The sequence below is a fragment of the Penicillium samsonianum genome (assembly GCF_028829775.1).
Source record: "Penicillium samsonianum strain IBT 33392 chromosome Unknown utg000010l_segment0_segment0, whole genome shotgun sequence".
NCBI lineage: Eukaryota > Fungi > Ascomycota > Eurotiomycetes > Eurotiales > Aspergillaceae > Penicillium > Penicillium samsonianum.
The window spans coordinates 349,304-369,554 of NW_026643268.1; the positions used below are offsets into that span (position 1 = coordinate 349,304).

Below are 20,251 nucleotides of genomic sequence, written 5' to 3' on the forward strand. Positions count from 1 at the left end.
ATGGAGGAAAATGTCGCTAGCCTGAGTAGAGATGGACAGAGGATCTGGCCCTGTCCACTTGAAGCCTGACAGACTGTCGATATTGGGGTAGAAAAGGCATTCGATCAAGGAAGACCCTGGAGTTTCGCATCGTGCAGGGCCGACTTTGCCAAGAATATCCTGCCACAGATCATTGGGATCAGTAGCGAGACAGGGAGGCGGTGTCGGTATGCCAGAGGATTCATTCCAGATAGCGTGAAGGTCGAGATCCAAATCGTAGTCTACTAATGTTAGCACAAATAATTAAAAAAGCAACGGGTACAGACCATTGTTGTTCAATTCGTTCATTTCCGTTCTAAGACTGGCCGTCGAAGGCTGTAGGGAAATACAGAAGTGTATAAAAAGAAGTGTATAAAAAGAAGTGTATAAAATAACAATTTAACGAGGGTTAGAGGAACAGATGCCGCAGGGTGAGCAGGGATTGTATTTATCTTCGATAACGGAAGGTCAACGCAGATTAGGATGGTTTTATGGGCAGATGCTAAGTTCTTGAAACTAAGCGATGAATGTATCAACGGCCGTGGAGCGTTGACAACCCGTGACCAAACCCAACGAGACTTCACCGGCGGTTGCATCGGCCTCCTCTAAGATCAGCGATAATATTTAGTAGAGAACGCAAATAGATGGCAGAGCTATCCAAATGTTATTGTTGCCCACGAGCGCTCAACAACACTGAGACCTCATCAAGGCCCATCAACATGATAGGGTTGGGGATCGCTCGCTTGCAAGGCTGAAACCACACCGTTACAAAGGGCCTGAACCGCAAGCTTTCGATCACGCAACACCACTGCCTGTTCATCGCAGAGCTGCAGAAGGGTGTTGCTGTCGCTTGCTAGCCACTCATGTGATTCAAGAAGCTGTCGCTGCTCATCCTCAAGTCGCATTTTCTCGGCAGATTTGATGACGTAGCATTCCCATAGGGAAAAGTACAAGTCAAGCAGCTTGAGAGCTGGTGTAGCAAGAGTGTCATTGTAGTGTAAAAGTTTCGTAAACTCCACCGTAAGGACACGGGGTATCACTGGACTCTGCGCAGTATTAGTACTTTTGTTCGTTTCCTGCCGAAGAGGATATGACCGACCTTGGCTTCGATAGTTGTGCCGTTTGAAGATTGCTGTGGATGGGTTTCTAACTTGGACAGATATTCTGCATCCCGCGATACCCGACGCTGTCTCTTGGCTGGCCGGTCAATTGGGGAAGGCAACGTGGGATAGTCCATTTTGGTCAGTTTGGTCATAACATGTTGATTAGGATATCGTGCTGGAGAGGAATTTATAGACTGGCAAACGCTGCACCGAGTCTATTGGTATCCACCATTGTCCTCCCGGCCTGGGAATAGACCGCACATTGAAAGTGTCAGTGGAAAGTTCATTCAACTGTTGACACTCGATCTCACCTGCTGCTCACCGCAAGCTACTCAATATATGCGAGAATGAGCAACAGATGAAGCCTTGAAGCGAGGTATTGCAGAAACCACCTCCTAATGGTAGTTTGCAAGTGTAAATTTGACGCATTGGATGCTATGCATTAAGTAGAAATCGTAGAAGTTTTACTGTGACGTTATTGTGACTGAAAGCTATTCGAAGAGTGGAGGTGCAGATAATTGATTCCGAGTGTTGATATCAAGTGACGCTGAAAACAGTCATTCTCGCATTTTATTACGAGAGGTGTAGATGTCGTTAGCTCTTACAGACCACCAAACCTTGTCCCCGGAGACCGCTTCAACAATGTTTGAGGGATGTTGTCGTCTTCCATTCTGATTCGAATGGCCCTCTTGATGCAATCGTCCCTTGCTATATCCAGGGATCTCTTTAAACTGAAGTATTTGAGTCCGGGATTTGCCACAAGTGCATCAACAATCGAGAAATGTCCACCCTTGACCGCCAACATCAATGGATCCTCAAACCATCGATTTCTGATGTTGACGTCAATTCGATCATGGCGTAGGAGTGCCTGGACCATCTCCAAGTCACCGCCACGGGCAGCAATGCAGAGAGCAGTGTCGTGGGCTGCGATCGTGCTCTCATTGATGTGCAGACGTGCGCCTTGCTGCACTAAAAGTCTTACCACATCGAGATGGCCATGTGCAACCGCTCGACAAATGGGCGGATCTACTAAATCCCTTCCATTGATCTCCACGCCATCTATACGCAACAGACAAGCAACCGTGTTCATGCGTCCGTGATATGCGGCAACGGAAATTGGAGAGTGGCCTGCAACGCAGAGATTCGGATCAATCCCTGGCACTTCGAGGAGCCGTCGTAGGATCACGGTATCCAGTCTGGTCGCGGCGTGGTGTAGAGATGTGGACGGCGTCTCGAATCTCCCACGGCCTCCAACAAAATTAACGTTAATGTCTTTCTCGGCCAACAGCCTTTCGGTTATCTCGTCGCATGATGAGTAAGTAGACATCCAAAGTGGCGTATTTCCATCTTTGTCTGTGCAGTTCACGTTGACAAGGGGGTGACCAAGGAGCAAATTGACCATTTCCAGGCGTTTGCTTTGAATGGCGAGATGGAGCGGCGTATAGCCTTTCCGGTTCTGAATGTCCAAATCAGACCCTTTTGTCCGAGGAGCCGTTTGACAGCATCTACCGACCCATAGGATACTGCTTGGTGAAGAGGTAGCTCAGCATCCTGTGATGATTGAGTACCAAGAAATACCTCGGACTTCGGATCGTTTGAAAAAATCATTTCCATCATGGGCCTGTTGAAGCGACGTGCCCAGTCCCATGGCGAGTGGCCTGAGTCATCCTGTAGATCAGGGTCGCTGCCACTATAAAGTAGCAGATGCACGAACCCTATTCTGCCTGCGAATACTGCTAGGTGGAGCGCCGTTCGGCCGTGTTTGTGCTTGACGTCCACTCTGACGTTAGGTTGTTCTAGAACGCTCTTGACGGTGGAGAAATTTCCATAGTGGATGGCATACGACAGGGCGCTATGGCGTGCTTGATTTTGGATGTTGATATCTAACTCTCGACGATTCAGCAAGAGCTCACGCACAGCAGTGGAAGAGTATTTGAGCGCCCTCATTAGAGGAGTTTTGCCTCGGTAAAATGCATTGATGTTGGCGTTGTAATGAAGTAAAGCCTCTGCAAGACCAACATTGTCGGTTTTGGCGGCCAGGTTCAGCAAATTGCTGTTCTGAAATTCGATGTTGTATTTCCATATTCCGGGCTGTAGTTTTAAGTAAAGGGTTGTGCATGATCTTGCGAGGGCAAATATCGCACTGCCGTCCAACTGCGACACAATCCCCAGCAAAAGCTCGTTGGGGAGATCTCTAATATTTGGCTGTGATTTGTTAGCTTATCGGTAACTTCAGCAACAAAGACTTGCTACAGACCATGGTTAGACAGCGGTGGAGCTAGGTGGTAATCACAATGTAGATGAAGGTGAGGTGTGAAAGTTGGACGTGCGGAGGCCTTTATATAGTCGCCTCAGCTAAATTCTGTGGCCAGCTAGGAGCGTAGCCCATCACACAGCAGCACCAAAGCCTTGACAACAATGTTTAGGCGGGATTAGAAAATCTCTGGAGTCTAGCTCCTGGGAACGCCAAATCTGTTCCTGGTAGTGTGTCAATGGTCCCCGGAGACCGAATCTATCTCCACGTACCCACATCTTGCATCTAGCGCCATAAGAATAAATCACAACCTATCATGCATTTCGAAATTCCATACGCAACCCAGAATTTAACCCAGCATTTGTCGACTTTGCTGCCTACCGCAGTAGCCAATATGTTCGCCAATCCATGGTCACCGCGATCTACAGCCACAAGTGCAGCTGATTTGGGCAGCAGTGATCTGGAATTCAATCCCTTCTCGCAGGCCACTGATCGGACTATACCGGTGCATAATGCATCCGAATGCATTCTTCGACGTATCTAGTGTTTCAAGGAAGGCTTCGCATGCCAGCAGCCACGCAGCCATCAGGTAAGTAGACTACGGCGATGGCATATAAAGCTGGCGAGGGAACGCTGCAGAGATTGTCCAACACCAATTCCCATCCGAAGCATTTTCTGCCTTTGTACACCATCTTAATGTCCGCCATGCTGCCTTGGAATCCGTTTCTTGTTTGCGAGATAGAAGTCAGCCCCAATGGCGGTCCTGGCTTCTGTTGCGGGATGACGAAAAAAGGCGCTCCATGCAAAAACTCGATCAAACTTGAAGACACCAAGACAGGCCATCAGAAGCTGAACACTGTCGCCAGAGAGCCGTTTGACCTGTCAAATTTGGAATCGAAGCTCTGTGCTATTGCCAAAGAATTCCTCTGTGCAAGGTGGCATAGGCAACGACAGGCCGATGAGGTTGACCAGCAGTGGTATGAAGCAGCCGTCCGCAACCAGGCGCGAGTACCATATGACTCTAGAATTGCCTCTCAATCGGTTGCTATAAATCCGGGCCAGCGTCAGACATCGCCAGCCTCCAGGCGACGCCCTCCATCAGACAACACTGACCGTTCACCAACTCACGGGCTCAGACAAGACCCGCCGGTGCCCCTCTCAACCAGCTCCGAGCCGGTGCAATCAATCAATCCCTTTGTCACTGCCGAAATGCTGCGGACCAACAGTGTTCCATGGCACGTTTCGCCGGCTCGACCAGCTATCCTGACGTCGGTCACTAATATCTGGGCGAGTGTCCAAGACTTGACGCTCCGGAGTCTCAGCTTGAGTGAAGAGCTCGAAAACATCCACTGTGTGTTTTGTTTGGCCGAAGATGAGGAACAAGCCCACGAGTGCGTAATCCTACGCTGCGACCAGTGCCGAGCGCTTTCCCATCTGTCCTGCGCGGAAGAGTGGTTGAAAAACCGACGTACAGGATTTGGCATATCATGCTGCGCGTGGTAAGTATGGATGATCTCAATTCTGTAATGCCGGGATGCTGATGAATGCAGCCGAAACGAAGGAACTCTAGACGCATTGATTCGTCCACTCCGAGTCCCCTTGGCAGATACCGAAACAAACTCTGTCCACTCGGCAAGCGAATCATCAACCGATAGAGAGCCTGTCATCGTCAGGAGTCCAGCACGAAACGACCCGAGTCAGAGTCAACCGCGTCGGGGGTCAGTGGAATCCCCAGGGGTATCAATCGAGCAGAGTGGGCCCCGTCGCTCAGCCAGACTAGCAGGGGCTCACCTACCGCGAGATTCTTCTACCTCTGCATCGCTTCGCCGGTCGGCACGACTGAATTCCAATCAGCGTAGGTGATTACAATTTACAGCAAACGCGCGACGGAAATGGGAAATTAGCGAAGCGGCTGTCAATCACACGTGACTCCATATCCTGGTGATATGGGGTTTTGGAGCAAGCTTAGCAACCAAATAAATTAAATTCTGAACGTCAAACCCCACAGAACACTACGCGATCATTTCATATTTGCAAGTGATGTCAATGTACCTTAAAATGCTATTCGAAGTCTGCTTCATTTCAAATATTTTTTAGCTCGAAAACCGAGCGCCGGTAGATAAAAGCGCACATACCTAACGGCGGCGGCCAAAGTAAATGCCGACGGCGAGTTCAGCTGAGCCTTGTGGAGCGCGAAGACGGACGTTGTTGGCAGAAAACACAGCTCGCGTGTCGGCAGGAGAGTTCTACCCCTACTGCCTCACGACGTATTAAAACCAGCTCGTGTATATTTAATCGACAAATATTGTTAATCTGACTCTGGGAATCAACAAATTGATCCTGGAAACGCCAAGAGCAATTATAGAAGCTGTTTATTCCCTGGGAACTTCTCTTTAGCTCCTGTGGCCAGTTCCTGTTTCTAGGAATTTGAGGTCTACCCCTGGGAATCCACTCTACGATCCTGACTGGTTACAAACTGGCTCTGGGAATACAATGGCTAGACCTGGGAGCTGCCGTGCTCCCAGGGCACTACCTTTAGATCCCGGACTCATTATTCTGCTTTCTGAGGTGGCGGAAAGCCCTCACAAGATACCTTTACCAGACCTGCGCACAAATATGAGTCATTCAACGACTCCTGGAAAGGCAAGCTATAGCCCCAGGAACCGCACCTGAGGTTCCGGGAGTTGATAAGACTGTCAACAGGAACATGACTTTGGTTCCCCGAGGTGGAGGTACAAGACCCCAGAAGCTATTTTGGGCTTCCTGGGGGCTACTTGGCTCCTGAAAGCGGCTTCTTTGCCCCCAGAAACCGCACTGAAGCCCCTGGGAGCTACCTTGCTCCCAGGGCCAAGCCATCATTTCCAGGGCTGATAGAGCTTGATCCTGGAAACCTCAAAAGCATTTATAGGAGCTGTGTATCCCAGGAAACTAATCTACTCCTGGGATCTTCACTCTACGTTCCTGAATGAACACGAAATTGGTTTGGGGAACGCATTGCCTGGATCTGGGAGCTTTTGCACTCGCAGGGCCGTATTTCTGAATCCTAAAATCAATCTTCTGCCTCCCAGCGTAGGGTACTAACTCACAAAACACCTTCTCCAGACCTACGCACAAATCCGAGTCACTTTATTATTCCCAGATGCCTAGCCTATGGTTTTAGGAACCGGACTCAAGGCTCCAGGAATTAATAAGCTATCAACAGGAATATGACGTTGATTCCCCGAGGTACAGGTAAAAGCCCCAGAAGCTACGTCGGGCTTCCCGGGGCCTACGTGGCTCCTAGAAGCCGCTTGTATGCCCCCAGAAACCGCACTAAAGTATCCGGGAGCAAGATAACTCCTAGGGCTAGGATGTGAGTTCCTATCACTGATAGAGCTGTTAATAGGAACGTGACTAAATTTCTAAAAGTAAAGATGGATAGTTCTATAAGTTACGTACGATTTCCTCTGGCTATGTGATTCCTGGACTACTGACATGTCCCAGGGTCAGTTTTTGAAGTCTTTACGAACACCAAGTTGATGGATATTTACACAGAAGATCGTCAACCATCACTTGTCTTTTATATCAAGCCACTCAGAACACCGCTCCAACATCGGCCAATATCGACCGGCTAGTCCGATCAAGCGATGAACATGCTTTGATTCCAATCAGGAAATTCAATATCTAAATCATCTCCGCAACTCTGCAGTAAAGTGCATTCCTTTGCATGACCCTATCCGTCGCACCTCTCTAATGTTTATGGACTCCACCTCTCTCATTCTTCGAAAATCATCATAAAATTCTGCGATTGTTCTTATTCGTAATACCTGCTGTCTCGTTCTTCACAGCCCTAGTCTAGTAGGCGGTTAGAACCGCCACTTTGTATGTGTTGTAGGCTCGGTGCGCGTACTCTGTTAGTGACCCCGTAAGGCACGTACGACAAAACACACGAAAGACACGATGACCACTAAAGATCCGAAAGAGGCCAGGCCAACGGCTCCATAATACATAATATTGTAATATGGAATGTGGTCCTCGCTGCCAAAAAATTCGAAGGATGTCTGAAAGCCGTGGACGCCGCTGGCAATCCAACCCCCTAAGGAGAGCACGATCATGCTCACGACGATTTGAATGCAACCGTAGTAAAACCGAGCGGTGCAGTTCTCTTGTAGCCACTTCGGGTAGACCACGAGGATTAACCCGAAGACGGAAAACAGGGCTGAGACAAGGGCCACAATCACCATGCCGTCGACGACGTTGTCCATGAGGTTTTGGAATGTGATGTCCAAAATAGAGTCGCTCGGGGTGACGAGGTCGGATCTTGCACGGTCTCGCAGGACGACAGCAAAGTGTACAATGGCCGAACTGAGACTGGCAAGGGCCAGCCAGGTGATGGTAAGGAAAAGAATGACGAGACGCATTCGAATCATGGCTGCGGCAGTATTCACATGCATTTTGTGTCCGCAAGAACAGAGTTATTGAATGTAAAAAGGTGAGGTAGGTCTTATTCAGGGAACACTTGAGCAAAGTAAAGAGTGGGAGACAGAAAGGTGAAGCAGGTCAATATCCCCGGGTACTGTGAAGGTTATATGTGCTAGGTGATCTTCACGCAAATGCTGCCTTTACAAAGAATGGCCCAGCTGATACTGTGCCGCGCCAGATGCTTTTGATTACCTGATGCCTTAGTCGCATTCCACGTAGATTTTACTAGAGAAAAATGCTTCAAGTTGAAGCACTATTCCTATGCCTAAGGCCGACGGCCTCTAAAGAAGTGTCTGATCTGTCGGGAGTAAAGCAGCTCCCGAAATCAACCCGTGCGTTCCCAGAATTTACTGTCCTATAAAATGGGGCGAGTATATTATTAACATCTTTAAGATGTGTGGCGATTGCGCATAACACTTCTCAAGTTTGGGCGAATAGTGAATACAGGAAAATTTCTGATACCGACGTAGTTTGCCTCGGTCTGTTTGCGATACCTCACTTCGCTGTACTCAAGAAAACTACGTGTTGCTGTTGATCAAAAATTTACCCAACAGTCCCCAGAAAGATGTAGCCACCTGTTTCTTGTCTCTTTTGCTGAGCTTACGTTTGACAGCCAGTGTAGGATGCGTATCTAAGCCGTGAGAAATCCGTCACTGTTCGGTGAACCAACGAGGCCGATTAGGGAACGAGTTTCGAGTGGGAAATTTAGCCAAGTCCCACTATTAGCAAATAAACAACATGGCTCAGATGGATATCTTCGATGAGCGGAAAGCTCACATGCTGCTGGTGTTCAATGGTGTTTTATGTCCAACGTTGATGTCAACGTTGATTCATCTTTCTGACACCTTTCACCACCCGTACATCGCCAAAGGTGCTGGTATGAGAACACTCAAAAGGTACTATCATATCGGTACAGTACCAGCGGATTATGATCAAAGAACCTAAAAGCTCCAGAGCTCCTTGAAGCACAAAACAGACTCTCGGCCAGTCGGGTCTTTATCGTGGCTGCGCGGCGCGGCTGAATCATCGCTTTCTAACAACCCTCAAGGCGTGAGAAATGGAACTTCCTTCCACACGTTCCTATGCATGAGCAAAAATGATTTGGCAGCCATGTTGCTCCTGGGAATATGCTTCAAATCAATTGGTGGCTCGAGCACCATGTGGATACGGCAACTGGATTAAAACATCCTTGATTCGATCATTGGTGCACGTACCACGATTGTGGCCATATATTGACATCCATAGTCCTCCTAGGAGCCGGCACTGATAATGGTAACCCGCAAAATCTTGACTGTGGATATGGTGGGCATGACCGCTTCAGCCCCAAACATTTAAAAAGGTCATGATTGTCCTCACGGTCGATGCTCTCGTGTCCTTCTTAGCTCCAATAACTTGCCAGTACAACACCATCACTAGCCAAGCCAATCAATCATGGATCACAACCTGTCACAGGTTTCAAAGAGGTCCAATACCCCAGACACAGAAGGTCACAATGGACGTACATGCCAAACTGGTATCGTTATTTTAGATCCCCTTCTCGAGGAATCCATCGGCTAACAAAAAATCTATTTCATGAAGGCAATGAATCAGCTGAAAACTTCCGGAGGGTCGTTGGCATATTCATCCACGGGAATCGCGACCACACAAGCCAGGTTTTACAACCGCCTGTTGACCAGTCCACTGGCTATGTAGCTACAGAGGCAGTTACTTCCGTTGGTACCTCTCTTGCTAGCTCAAGGGCCTCTACGTTGCCTCCAAGCGTCATAAAGGCTGAAAGCCAAGACCTGCCCCCTCTGAACGCGAAAAAGAGAGCAGCCGAATCCTCAACCCCTCCACGAAAGCGACGCCGACATTCATACTCCACCTCTCAAATACCGGGCCGCTCACAACTGGTGTATCGAAAGAGACCCCCAAGCCTCATAAAAATTAGTAGGAAAATGGTCAACGATACAATTCAATATCTACAAACGCTATCCGACCGCATCTTGATCTCCGACACCATTTCCCCCAGGGAGTGGGCCACTATGCATCTCGCCACCCAATTGCTACAGAGCAGGTACGAAGAGATCATCGTGAGGAAAGAGATGGAAACAGACGCCGTGTCCGATTTTGATTCCCCACCAACACAGCCAGAAGACAAGTGCCAGAAGTGTGCTGCTGCGGATGAGGAGCGGCTGTATGACTGAGATGCTCCTCGTTCTTCTAATCTTGCTGGCTATATTTTGATGGTATAACTGGTCCTTGAAAATTGACGAGCAAGTATAGTGTTATATAACCAAGAATCGGTACTTGAGAACCCGTTAAGCTTCAAATCTATCAGTCCATTACGAAGGGACTTTCAGGTGCGAACACGGGTCGAACTATTTCGTGTGTGATGTTAGTCCACTTGACAAGCAAAAAGGTACATGTAAAAACCAGCTAAATCTTGCTCTCCACTCAATGCAATAGAAATTAGAGAAATCAGACAGCTTGTACGAGACAGATCGGCGGGGATGATGAAGAATTAGCATTTTCGCAAGTCGAATTGCCTCGAATATCAAAACCAGCCACTCTTTAAACTATTCAACTCGCTTCCGTCGTAGCATTGCAGTTGTTCTGTGCACTACCATCTACAAGAATTGAAACATTTGTGCCGTTCTGCTAGTCGGCTCATGGCCCCTGGTCCTTACAACTCGGCCGTTTGGCAGTCATTTTGAGTCTAAATGTCAGCATATTAATTCAAGTGAATCATTAGGGCATCACTTGTAGACTCTCGTAGACTCTAGTATTGGTAAAACAGGAAAAACTAGAGCATCGAAACCCAAATAAGCCGTGCCAGTATTCGCCGGAGAATCGCGTGAGGGCGACTCGCCGTGCTGAAAGGCGAAGCTCCAACTCACAGGCATACCTGGCCATAACCAAGTCCGCCGGATTCTCTCCCGTTATCTGGCGAATATGATCGCTCCAGCGTCAAACGGACTCTGGTCGTATATAAGCATTTCATGAGCCTACCAATTACTGTAATAACCATCCCATGCTTGATCCCATGCACTAGTTGACATGGACATGTCATGGATGAAACACTGTAAATGAGGTCATCATTACAAAGAAGCTGCCACAAACTCTGGCTCATTTGGTAGCTTCCGCCCTTTCATTTTTGGCGCGTTGTCCTGAGAAAGTTGAGTTAGGGGGCCAATATGCCGAGCCGAGCGGTCATGTGTCGATTCGTATGGAATTTTTAATTATCTCGAAACTCATGTTCATGAGGGCTAAATAACGTATTGTCAGTTATAAAAGGCTATACTGCTATAGTTGTTCTTAATATTAATTGTTCATCCCGAGACACTATCCACCTCTATGTATATGTGAGACCCTCTCAAACACAAATTGAGATTCCAGGAGCAACCAGGGACCAAGATCACTCCTTGTCTTACTAGAAAATTGCAAAGAGAAGCTGACTTGCTGTGATGGATCGTGAGTCCGTGGCTGGAAAAGGCGAATGCTCTCCCGCAGCTTTGAGTGCTTCGAAAGAAATTCCAGTTTTAACGAGGCTAATCTCTTGAAGAAGGTACAATGAAAAAGCTACGCTGACAAATATTGGATTTTACTCGGGCTTTGTCGAATGGAATTGACAGTCTATTCATCTCGTATGTCACATCACTTCGAGTTTCAGCACCCGTACCGGTCCATGATGGCCCTGAAGGAAGGATCTCGCAAAAGTTCTATTGCGGTCGGCCGTTTTTCTGGATGGTAGATAAAGACTTTCGACATGATAGATTGCACATGTTGCCGCTCGACCAGATCAGCATCGGGACGAAAATATGCAATTTTGGCAGCAAGGTCATTGTCTAGATCAGGAGATTGGGACTGATCATACCATGAATCAAGTCCGCCGGGGTGTGTGTAGAGGCCTTTCCATTGCTCAGGTAGTGGGCCTAAGCATTCAACCATACCACTCACAACTCCACCCTCGAGAAATGTGGGAAACGGAGGAAATGTAAGGTAGAGCATAGAGAAAATAGCCATGTAGCTCCACATATCGCAAGCAAAACTTGGCTCTTGATCATGAAGTCGATCTGGAGAGCAATAATGCATAGGTGGGTAGCCGCGTTGAGTGGTGAGGTCGCCAATTTTCTTTGCTAAACCAAAATCACACAGATAGAATTCTTCTGTGCGAAGGTCTGTAGGAACTTTGACAGGGCTCACAAGCTCGCCCTTTTTCCAGAGATCGACAAATGGTATTGTCTGCTTCAAAGGTCGGCCGAGTAACTCATACTTGGCGCTTCTGCTGAGACCATCGGTAGGAGCTATTCCCCACATACAGTTCCTTGCATTCAAATCTATAGCATTGTTCTTAGTATATAAGAAAACGAAATAAGAGAATGACGACTCACCGCGATGTATGATTCCAGCTTTATGTAAACTTGCTACAGTCTCCAGTAATTGTCGAGCAGCAGACATACGAGAGGCCATAGGAGTCCTTTTTAAGGTAAGTGTGCAGATGGATGGCCCTTTCATAGGGAACACCAAGACCCTATGGTAACTTTTATCATCTCGGGGTAGAAAGAAAGTCGCAGTATATATAACCAGGCGAGAAGTATCCTGTACCGTTTTGACAATCTCATCCTGGATTCGAGTTTCGTTGTCGCCCCATTTCCCTAGGGCCATGACTTTGAGGGCCACATCTCTCTTGTCTTGCAGGTCAAATGCCATCCAAACAGTTGAGCCACCACCAAATCCAAGTTTATGTTCAACCAGGTACCTCTCGTTGAGTACTTCCCCAAGGCGAATGGGATAGAGGACATTTTGGTTGTCCTCTGTTTGGTACCTATGCCATGGCTCAACAAGCTCTTCGAGATCAAGTTCCTCTTCTTCATCCTTCACGAAGTCACCAAAATCTGTCGTGTTTCCAGGGGATGCTTCAGTGTCCGCCATTTCAGATGAATGTGTGTCGATGGTAGAGTGGGTGGATAACGAGAAGATTTGGTGAGTCCAAGGCGGCGGGAGATCAAGCAATATAGTGCCATTCGTCACACCGCCCGGTGGTGGGCAGCCCCCCAAATCCCCTCTTTCTGGATCTCACCGTTCGATTCATCGGGCCCACTAGGGCCACTTTTCTTGCCGCCGCCTATTTTAATTCCTGCCGCTTTTGTTCATACTTGTGAGAACTAGTGCGCTTCGCTGACACATGATGATCCTCGTGGCAGTCTAAGAGACAACCAGTGACACGGTTCAATGCTCCCGAGGTCGGCGAGCAATCAGTTCAATAGTGAGGTTTTATCTTTCAGATTCCAAAATCGGGGTGGGCAAAGGGGTCGTGGGTTTCGTAGCTTACCTCCGAGGGGACTCCGTATTCGTTGAGATTTCTCAAGCGCCTCCTTTGAACCCCACTTTTGAATCATTTCGACCTTTTTTCGGAACTTGAGAAAACCCAACGATCACATCACATCCTCGAGGCGTTTAGAGAACCCAGCCAAAAAAAATTTATATTAAATCAAATTAAAAATAGTTAAAAATAGAAACAAAAACTAGAAATTTAATAACAATACTGAGAAAAACAAACTCGGGGCGGGGGCAGAGGTGATCAGGACCAAGCAACCATGTTTCTTCCTGTCCTGGCGCTTACGAGCATAATTGCACTCTCAAAGCGGCAAGCGAAACAATCCATACACAACAAGACTAATCCTCTGCCATCGGGGTGATTGTGATCCTTGATACAGGAAACATATGTAGTAAAACCGCGCGGCTAAACCTATTGGAAAGAAAGAGCTTTCTGATCGCTCTGACATGACGATCTTCAAGTATGGCGCGTATCTATTGGCCATTAACAATCACTACATAGCTTGCGTATGCATTTCCAAGAGGGGAAGTAGCGGGTGTTTTTTGACCTGAGGTGCTACGACGACCCCTGCTGGCTGGACTTCGTGTATTTATATGTATAGGCGTTGGAGACATCCAAGAAGAACCATCAATCTTGATTCTCGATTTTTACATCGAAAAGGCTCAAGGCATTTTATCTCGTGGATACCCTCACATCTATCATGTCTCTTCTGAACACCATCCCCGCCGAGTCCTAAGTGGGCATTATTGATGGCATCAGTGTCGTTTGGGGCCCAAACGCAATTGCCAACCTACCTACAAACGCTGAAGCCTACAAGGTGGAATTGAATGCATTGAAGAGTGCCACTGAGAAAGTGGCTGTCGCGTGTGCTCGGAGGATAGGGAAAACCTCTGTCCGCATCTTGTATGAGGCCATATTCAATCCCAAGCTTTGACCACATTCATGGAGTATCCTAATTATTTTGCAGGGGGTCGTTTCACGATTCCACCACCAACACAGCAACTGGTGAAACAGCGCCAGACCCATGCCATTGCTCAATTGCCCTCAACCCAGGAGGTACCAAGGCCCATATTTACGTGACTAACCCCCGGACGGTGCCGATCGAAAGCATGAGAGTGGTGGGCGAAAGTGTTGTTCCGAAAGGCTCCAAAATCCGAGACACAAATTTGTCTATTGGCTCCTTACCTGCTATATAGCCCTCGGAACAGTCTCTCTTTTGCATGGCATGCTTGGCCATCCGTCAGCTCCCAGCCGGCTCGATGTACATAAACTGCTATGGTTTTAGCACCGCGCTTTCATTGTCTTCTATGTTTTGCTATGATCGGAGAGTCTTGGAGAACACAAATCAATTACTCAAGCTAAAATAATACTCTGCGTTGTGTCCATATGTGCTATCAAGAATTTCTTCGCATCCCGCGATAGACCGCGATTGTCTCCAATAGACTTACAACCCTTCTCTCAAAGGGCGCAAATGTCAACGTCCAAAACCCGTGGTCTTTCGGAGCCGACCTACTTCAGGAAGTCAGATCAACGCTTCATGGAATCAAGTCTACTCAGTGGGATACCAGCTTCGAAGACCCTATCAGCGGATTAGAACGTGAGATTCAACGAGGGTCCGAGGTTTCTTAATTGATATGCCTCGTAGACGAGGTCAGCAGGGACAAAGGGACGAAGAGCCCCGGGTTTCTTGGACCGGAGGAACAAGCAGGATAGCCATTGGAAACGTAGAAGGTCCGTAGCACAGTGGATCACCTAGTCCTGTTCTTTGTTCCTGTGCTACTAACCTACGAAGACCATTGTGCCCTTTCGCCGACCACAGCGCCTACAATGGTCTGCGGCACAGAAGCTGACCAGGGGTCTGTGACAACCCTGGCCCTAGCTTCCGGGGGACCAGATCCGGCTGGGAACAGGGCGCACGGACGGCAATTTGGACCAGTAACCTTGGAGCGACCAGGTTCTCGGTCTAAGCTGTCAGCGATGTTTCTGGCGTACGCACCAATGGGCCCTACAGTGTTGGGCGTTGACAACCGGGATTGGCTGAAAGGCACAAGGGTACCTAGTAAACCCCACTGAACCCCACTCTCCCCCGGTCACGATATTCAAACCGTTCGAGTTGAAATTCCTGCTGCTACATGTTCAACCAGGGTTGGGCTCGATTGCTGGACGAACACTGAACCGTGGTTGATGTAACTTTTGCTGCATGTTGGGTCACAGAATCAAGACTCAACCGCTGGACAAACAGGAGGCCCTGCTCGATGTGAGTCCGTTCGCAGGCTTCGACTTGACATCCATGCTATTGCGGGCAACCTGGTCAAGTCCGACCCCCGAAAGGGCAGGGGGTCCCTGCTGCTGCAGGTATCCTGGTTAAATTCAACCACCGAACGGGTAGGGGGGCCCTGCTGCTCGAGGCACACTGGTCAAGTCCGACCCCTAAAAAAAATAACCTTCGGTCTAATAGGGACGAAACAAACATTTTTGATAGCATACAGCTCCGTGTATGTCCGAATAATTTGTTCCCGCTTTCTCAGCAACGCGGAGAGGAAGAGGGACCAGCGGGACTCTATCAGATTTGGTTCTTGGGTCATGGGGCTGCTCTCTGATTCGGCCTTCCTCGGTTCAGTCCTCTCGATTCGAAGCTGAGATGGCTATCGTTAGTTGGTTCGGCTAGAAATGACGGGACTTTCACCTCACATTCTCCTTTCAAGCAGACAGGACTGAAAGCCTCGCCGTGTACAAGGTATGGCTCTAGCAAGACGAAGTATTGGCTCCTCCCAGTGCCTTCAGGTTTCCAGGCTCAAAACACGCTAGACGCCATCGGAGGACAACGATGGTCACCCCTTTGACGCCACGGATCCAAGCCGCTAGTAGGCTATCGTGTGAGAGGGCTCAAATGCCGGGAGATAGACACTGCTATGCGCTCCTTGAATTGAGTCTTGCATTAGGTAGACATACCAACGTTTGATCTGGTGAACTTGATCTGGTGAACCGAATCGACTGGGAGAAGGGTCGAGGTAGCCGATTTGGTACCCACCAGCGACTCATCGAAGCGAATTGTAGTCAAGTGGAATCTGGAAAGCATGAGACCGCTTGTTATAAGGGAGGTCGAGCAGACAATACATTTGCTCACTTCGCATTCTAGGCATGGGAATCTGAGGGTGTCTTCCTGTGGTGAGATCCGAGTTAGCAAGCGTTGATCCAGTTGGACGAGATATTGGATTTACGATGAAGCATTTCCCGAGTGTACGGTTGAGACAGATGGTCAATTAGGATCATCATCATACCAGCTTACCAACTAGATCGCTGCCAATTTTCTTCTGCAAAGCAGTCACCATTCATGCCATGTTGTATCCAGGTTCGCCGCACTCTCCCGCTGTCGCTTCGAGAAGCCGCGCTGGATGCACCGGTCAAGTTCACAAGACGGCAAAGGCGCGCGACGAACCTACTTGTGACAAGAAATTGTACAGTGTTATTGGGAGACCGCTTCGTGCAGACAGCGAGAGGCTCCGCCGTTCAGTAAGTGAAGACGGCGAGGGAGGGGAAGACGCGATGGCCCGTCGGCCCCTCGGTCTTGCCTGACTCGGCAGGAATAGGTCACTCGCCACAAGAGTTTTGCGGTTGGCGATGGGCTGCTTCTATAACGGCATGGAAATGTCAGTGGTGTTCGTGTCTGGGGCGCAAACTTGGCACAAATCATCGGACCCGGCGCAGCAAGAGGCGCAATATTCCACTCACCTTATCGTGGAGAACGATCGTCTGGCTTATGTATCCTGTTCTTGGCCAGCTACCTTGGTTTGCAGTATCTCACATAGGACATGCTGCATGGTTTGAAGTGACAAGCTAAGAATCGGTGTGTAAGCCATGATCCTGCGCGGAGCACTGACGGAGTGCTGGTTCGGACTAACTTTGGTGCGCTGTCAACGGTTTCCTGTCCATCATTAGCTTGTCGATCGACGAGGAATGCATGACTCACATGTACTGAAAGAAGACGCGGGAAAGGGCTCCGTGACTGGTGTATATTGGACGGAATGCACGGATCTGGTAATTTCGCATCGTCTTTGCAGTCAGTCTAGTCGCGGAAAGGGTCGCGCTGAGATTTACATACCTGTACAGGATGGAAACCGCTCTTTTGCATTGATACATTCAGGGGTGGGACAGTGGTCGGCTGCTATGATGGAGAGATGTTCGCATAGATACTTCGACCAGCTAACCCAAATCTTGTTTTTTTTTTGGTCGGCTGGCTGGCATGGTAGACCTGGTGGTAATTTCGTCTCTTACAAGCACTTTCTAGCTTGTCGGTCTACTGTGTATCTAATGATGTCAGTCCAATGGGTATTCCAGTAGGGCCAAAGGGAAGACTTATCAGGTGCCTCAAACCGAAGGCCTGCTCGCCTTTGCGCAGCCAAGTGATAGCATTGTAGAACGAATTGCGAGAGGACGTATTTATAGGCTTCTCGGCTCCTGTCGCCACGTGCTTTACTAGGTAGCAAACGTTGAAGAACACGATGCCTATCCTAAGTGAGGCCTGTTGCAACCTATATCTTTGTTCTACCGCAACTATTTGCAGCGAAATTTTTGGTGTGATTCTAGATGCTCACCGAGAAACTCATGCTAGATTCATAATGAGAGTGAGTGAAAGTGAGTTGGTTAAGAAATGTTGGCTCACTGTTGAATCTACGGTCTTCATATTGAGGCACTGTAGGCTGATCAATATTGGATTTTACCAAGAGCGCTCACTGTCATCACTAAGAGCCATGGATTTTTTTTTCGGGCCTCGCCTGAGTGTTGGTTGTCTGAGCTGTGTGTTGTTCGGTCCGTCTACACTGCCGAAAGTCAACCCGTTGAAGCTTGGCCGTCCTTGTTGACTGGAGTCAACTTTTGAACTTATGACCAGTGTTGAGATAGATACCTTTTTGTTTCACATTTCCTTTTCGGTGCTGTAAATTTTACAACATCTACTTTTGGGATTTCTGAGCTTTCCAACGAATGTGGAAAAAGGGTTGTGATTGGATATATCTCCTGAACCTTTCACCAGTGAGCCACTAAACATGAGGTACACTCACCAACCAGCCGATGTAAATACATGCTATAGTGGAAATACATAAATTCAGCCGGTGTATGAACTCTGGCCGTCCGCATCGCGAGGTCTTATCCCATTACGACTGTACAATTTATTATCACAGGTGGGTTCGTCACGCGCCTTTGGCTCACAGAAGTTGCCCGGTGCACCCAGCGTGGCTTCTTCGAAGCGACAGCCGGAGATTGCGACGAACCGGATACATCATCATGTCAACATGGCATGAATGGTGACTGCATTGATGAAGACAATTGTAAGCGATCTTGTCGGTAGGGTGATACGATCACGAAGCTAATTGATCGTCTCATTTAAAGCAAAAATTCTGCGATCTTTATGAACTGGTAAGTCATAACAACTCGTCCAAGTGGTTCAAGCCTTGCTGACTCGGATCGTACAATAGGGGGTACCCTCATGTTCCCGTCACTCGAGTCAAATGCGAAGCGCGCAAGTGCATTGTCTGCTCGGGCTCCCCGATACCGATGCGATCCTACGCTCTATCACCCCGACATGGCCATTGGTGGCATCGATATTGAGTCAATGTAAGGTTCTGATCGTCTCTACCTTCGCCCTTCTCTCTCAGTCGACTCTGTACCTCAGGTCATGCGCTGATGTGTCTACGCGATACATCCCCCAAACTCCAATGGGCTTATACCACCGTGTGTCTTTCGGCATTCGAACACCGTGAAAGAATAGCCCTCGTGAATTGGATTACTGGCGTCCAATGGGTGGCCCCGCGTTGTTCTCGGGTGGCATCTGGCGTCTTTTCAAGCCTGATTATCCGACAGTCGCCGAGAAATGCCGATGGCTGGTCTTGCTTAATGGCAGGGGAGCCCTACCTTCGTTTCTGATCTACGGGCTAATTTTGGTCATACCAGCTACGAACTGAGAAGACAAGGCCGTTTATACCCAGGCACCGCCGAGCAAACTAGAGAGCCAAAAAATACCGTCCGGTACTGTCCCATCTGATCCTACTCCGCATTGCTCAGGTGTTCGACATATACGAACGAGCGGAAACGAACTAATCGGAAATATACGAAGCTATCAAATCGGCATCAGAAATGTCTCCTTTGGAACAGACGTTTGGTAGATTTGGATCCCAAGCACCCGTTTCTCTATCAAAGCCCAAGAAATATCCAGAAAGTCGCATATGCATTGGATGTTACTAAGGACTTCCTGCAAGACCTGATGGCGGATAAAAATTGACTGGCATTATTACTTGGCTTGGGTCTAGCTAAGACCCATAAATTGGATAATTTGAGGTGTAGATACTTAAATCTCTGAAATTCCCAGGTCTTAATAATGTCGCCAAACATGTGCTCTACTCTCTTGAGGACATAAAGGCCTTTGGCCGAAAGGTGCCCAAAAAAGCCTAGCCTCGCTTCTGATCTCTTAACATTGAATTGCTTTGGATTGATGAAAAATGCCTCACTCTGTGACCAGTTTTTACATGATGAAATCCTTGCTTGCCAGTGCAGGCTTAGGAGCTAGTGTTCTCAACCCTAGCCTTGACTCTCGCGACATACTCATTGTGCATGTCGTTCTCATAGAACGATGAAAGAGGCTTGGTGTCGACTCCGGGTTTGATCCAAGAGACCATGCGTCTGGTGAACGCCGTCGAGCCATCAGCCTTTTCACTGACATTGTAGGTGATGACAATTTCCTGGAATGGGCCCTGGGCGTAGTCGGACGGAAATTGAAACTGGAAAAATTCGTTCTTGTGCGAGCGAGTAACCACCCAATGCGCATCGAATTTCAATCCATTGGCATCGTCAATGACTTCGATAAAGCGTGTTCCTTGCTTAGCGGATTCGTTCACGCCCTTTCCGACGATCTGTTGGCTGCCAGGATGGAGGCCAGCCCAATTTGCGGGGGTGGAAATGAAGTCGAAGACAGCCGCAGGGGGCCGATCAATCGAAATATGCGATTCAACGGTGAGAAGAGACATGTTGACGTGCGTAAGTCGACAAAAAAGCTTCGAGATAAAAAAGAGGGTTTTAGTTGGTAGATTTGAAAATGTTTAC

The 20,251-nt window shown here is 48.4% G+C and overlaps 2 protein-coding genes across 2 annotated transcripts; both read right to left on the bottom strand.

The window, feature by feature from the left end:
* Nucleotides 1-11,484: 11,484 nt before the first annotated feature.
* On the bottom strand, nucleotides 11,485-12,750 carry N7471_013743 (uncharacterized protein; the record flags this gene model as incomplete). The annotated part of the gene is made up of 2 exons (XM_057286461.1): nucleotides 11,485-12,155; nucleotides 12,210-12,750. 2 exons carry the CDS (start codon nucleotides 12,748-12,750, stop codon nucleotides 11,485-11,487), a joined length of 1,212 nt encoding a protein of 403 aa, XP_057128940.1.
* Nucleotides 12,751-19,707: 6,957 nt separating this feature from the next.
* Nucleotides 19,708-20,175, bottom strand: N7471_013744 (SRPBCC family protein; the record flags this gene model as incomplete). The annotated part of the gene is made up of 1 exon (XM_057286462.1): nucleotides 19,708-20,175. The coding sequence occupies one exon, from the start codon at nucleotides 20,173-20,175 to the stop codon at nucleotides 19,708-19,710; it is 468 nt and encodes a 155-aa protein (XP_057128941.1).
* Nucleotides 20,176-20,251: the final 76 nt, after the last annotated feature.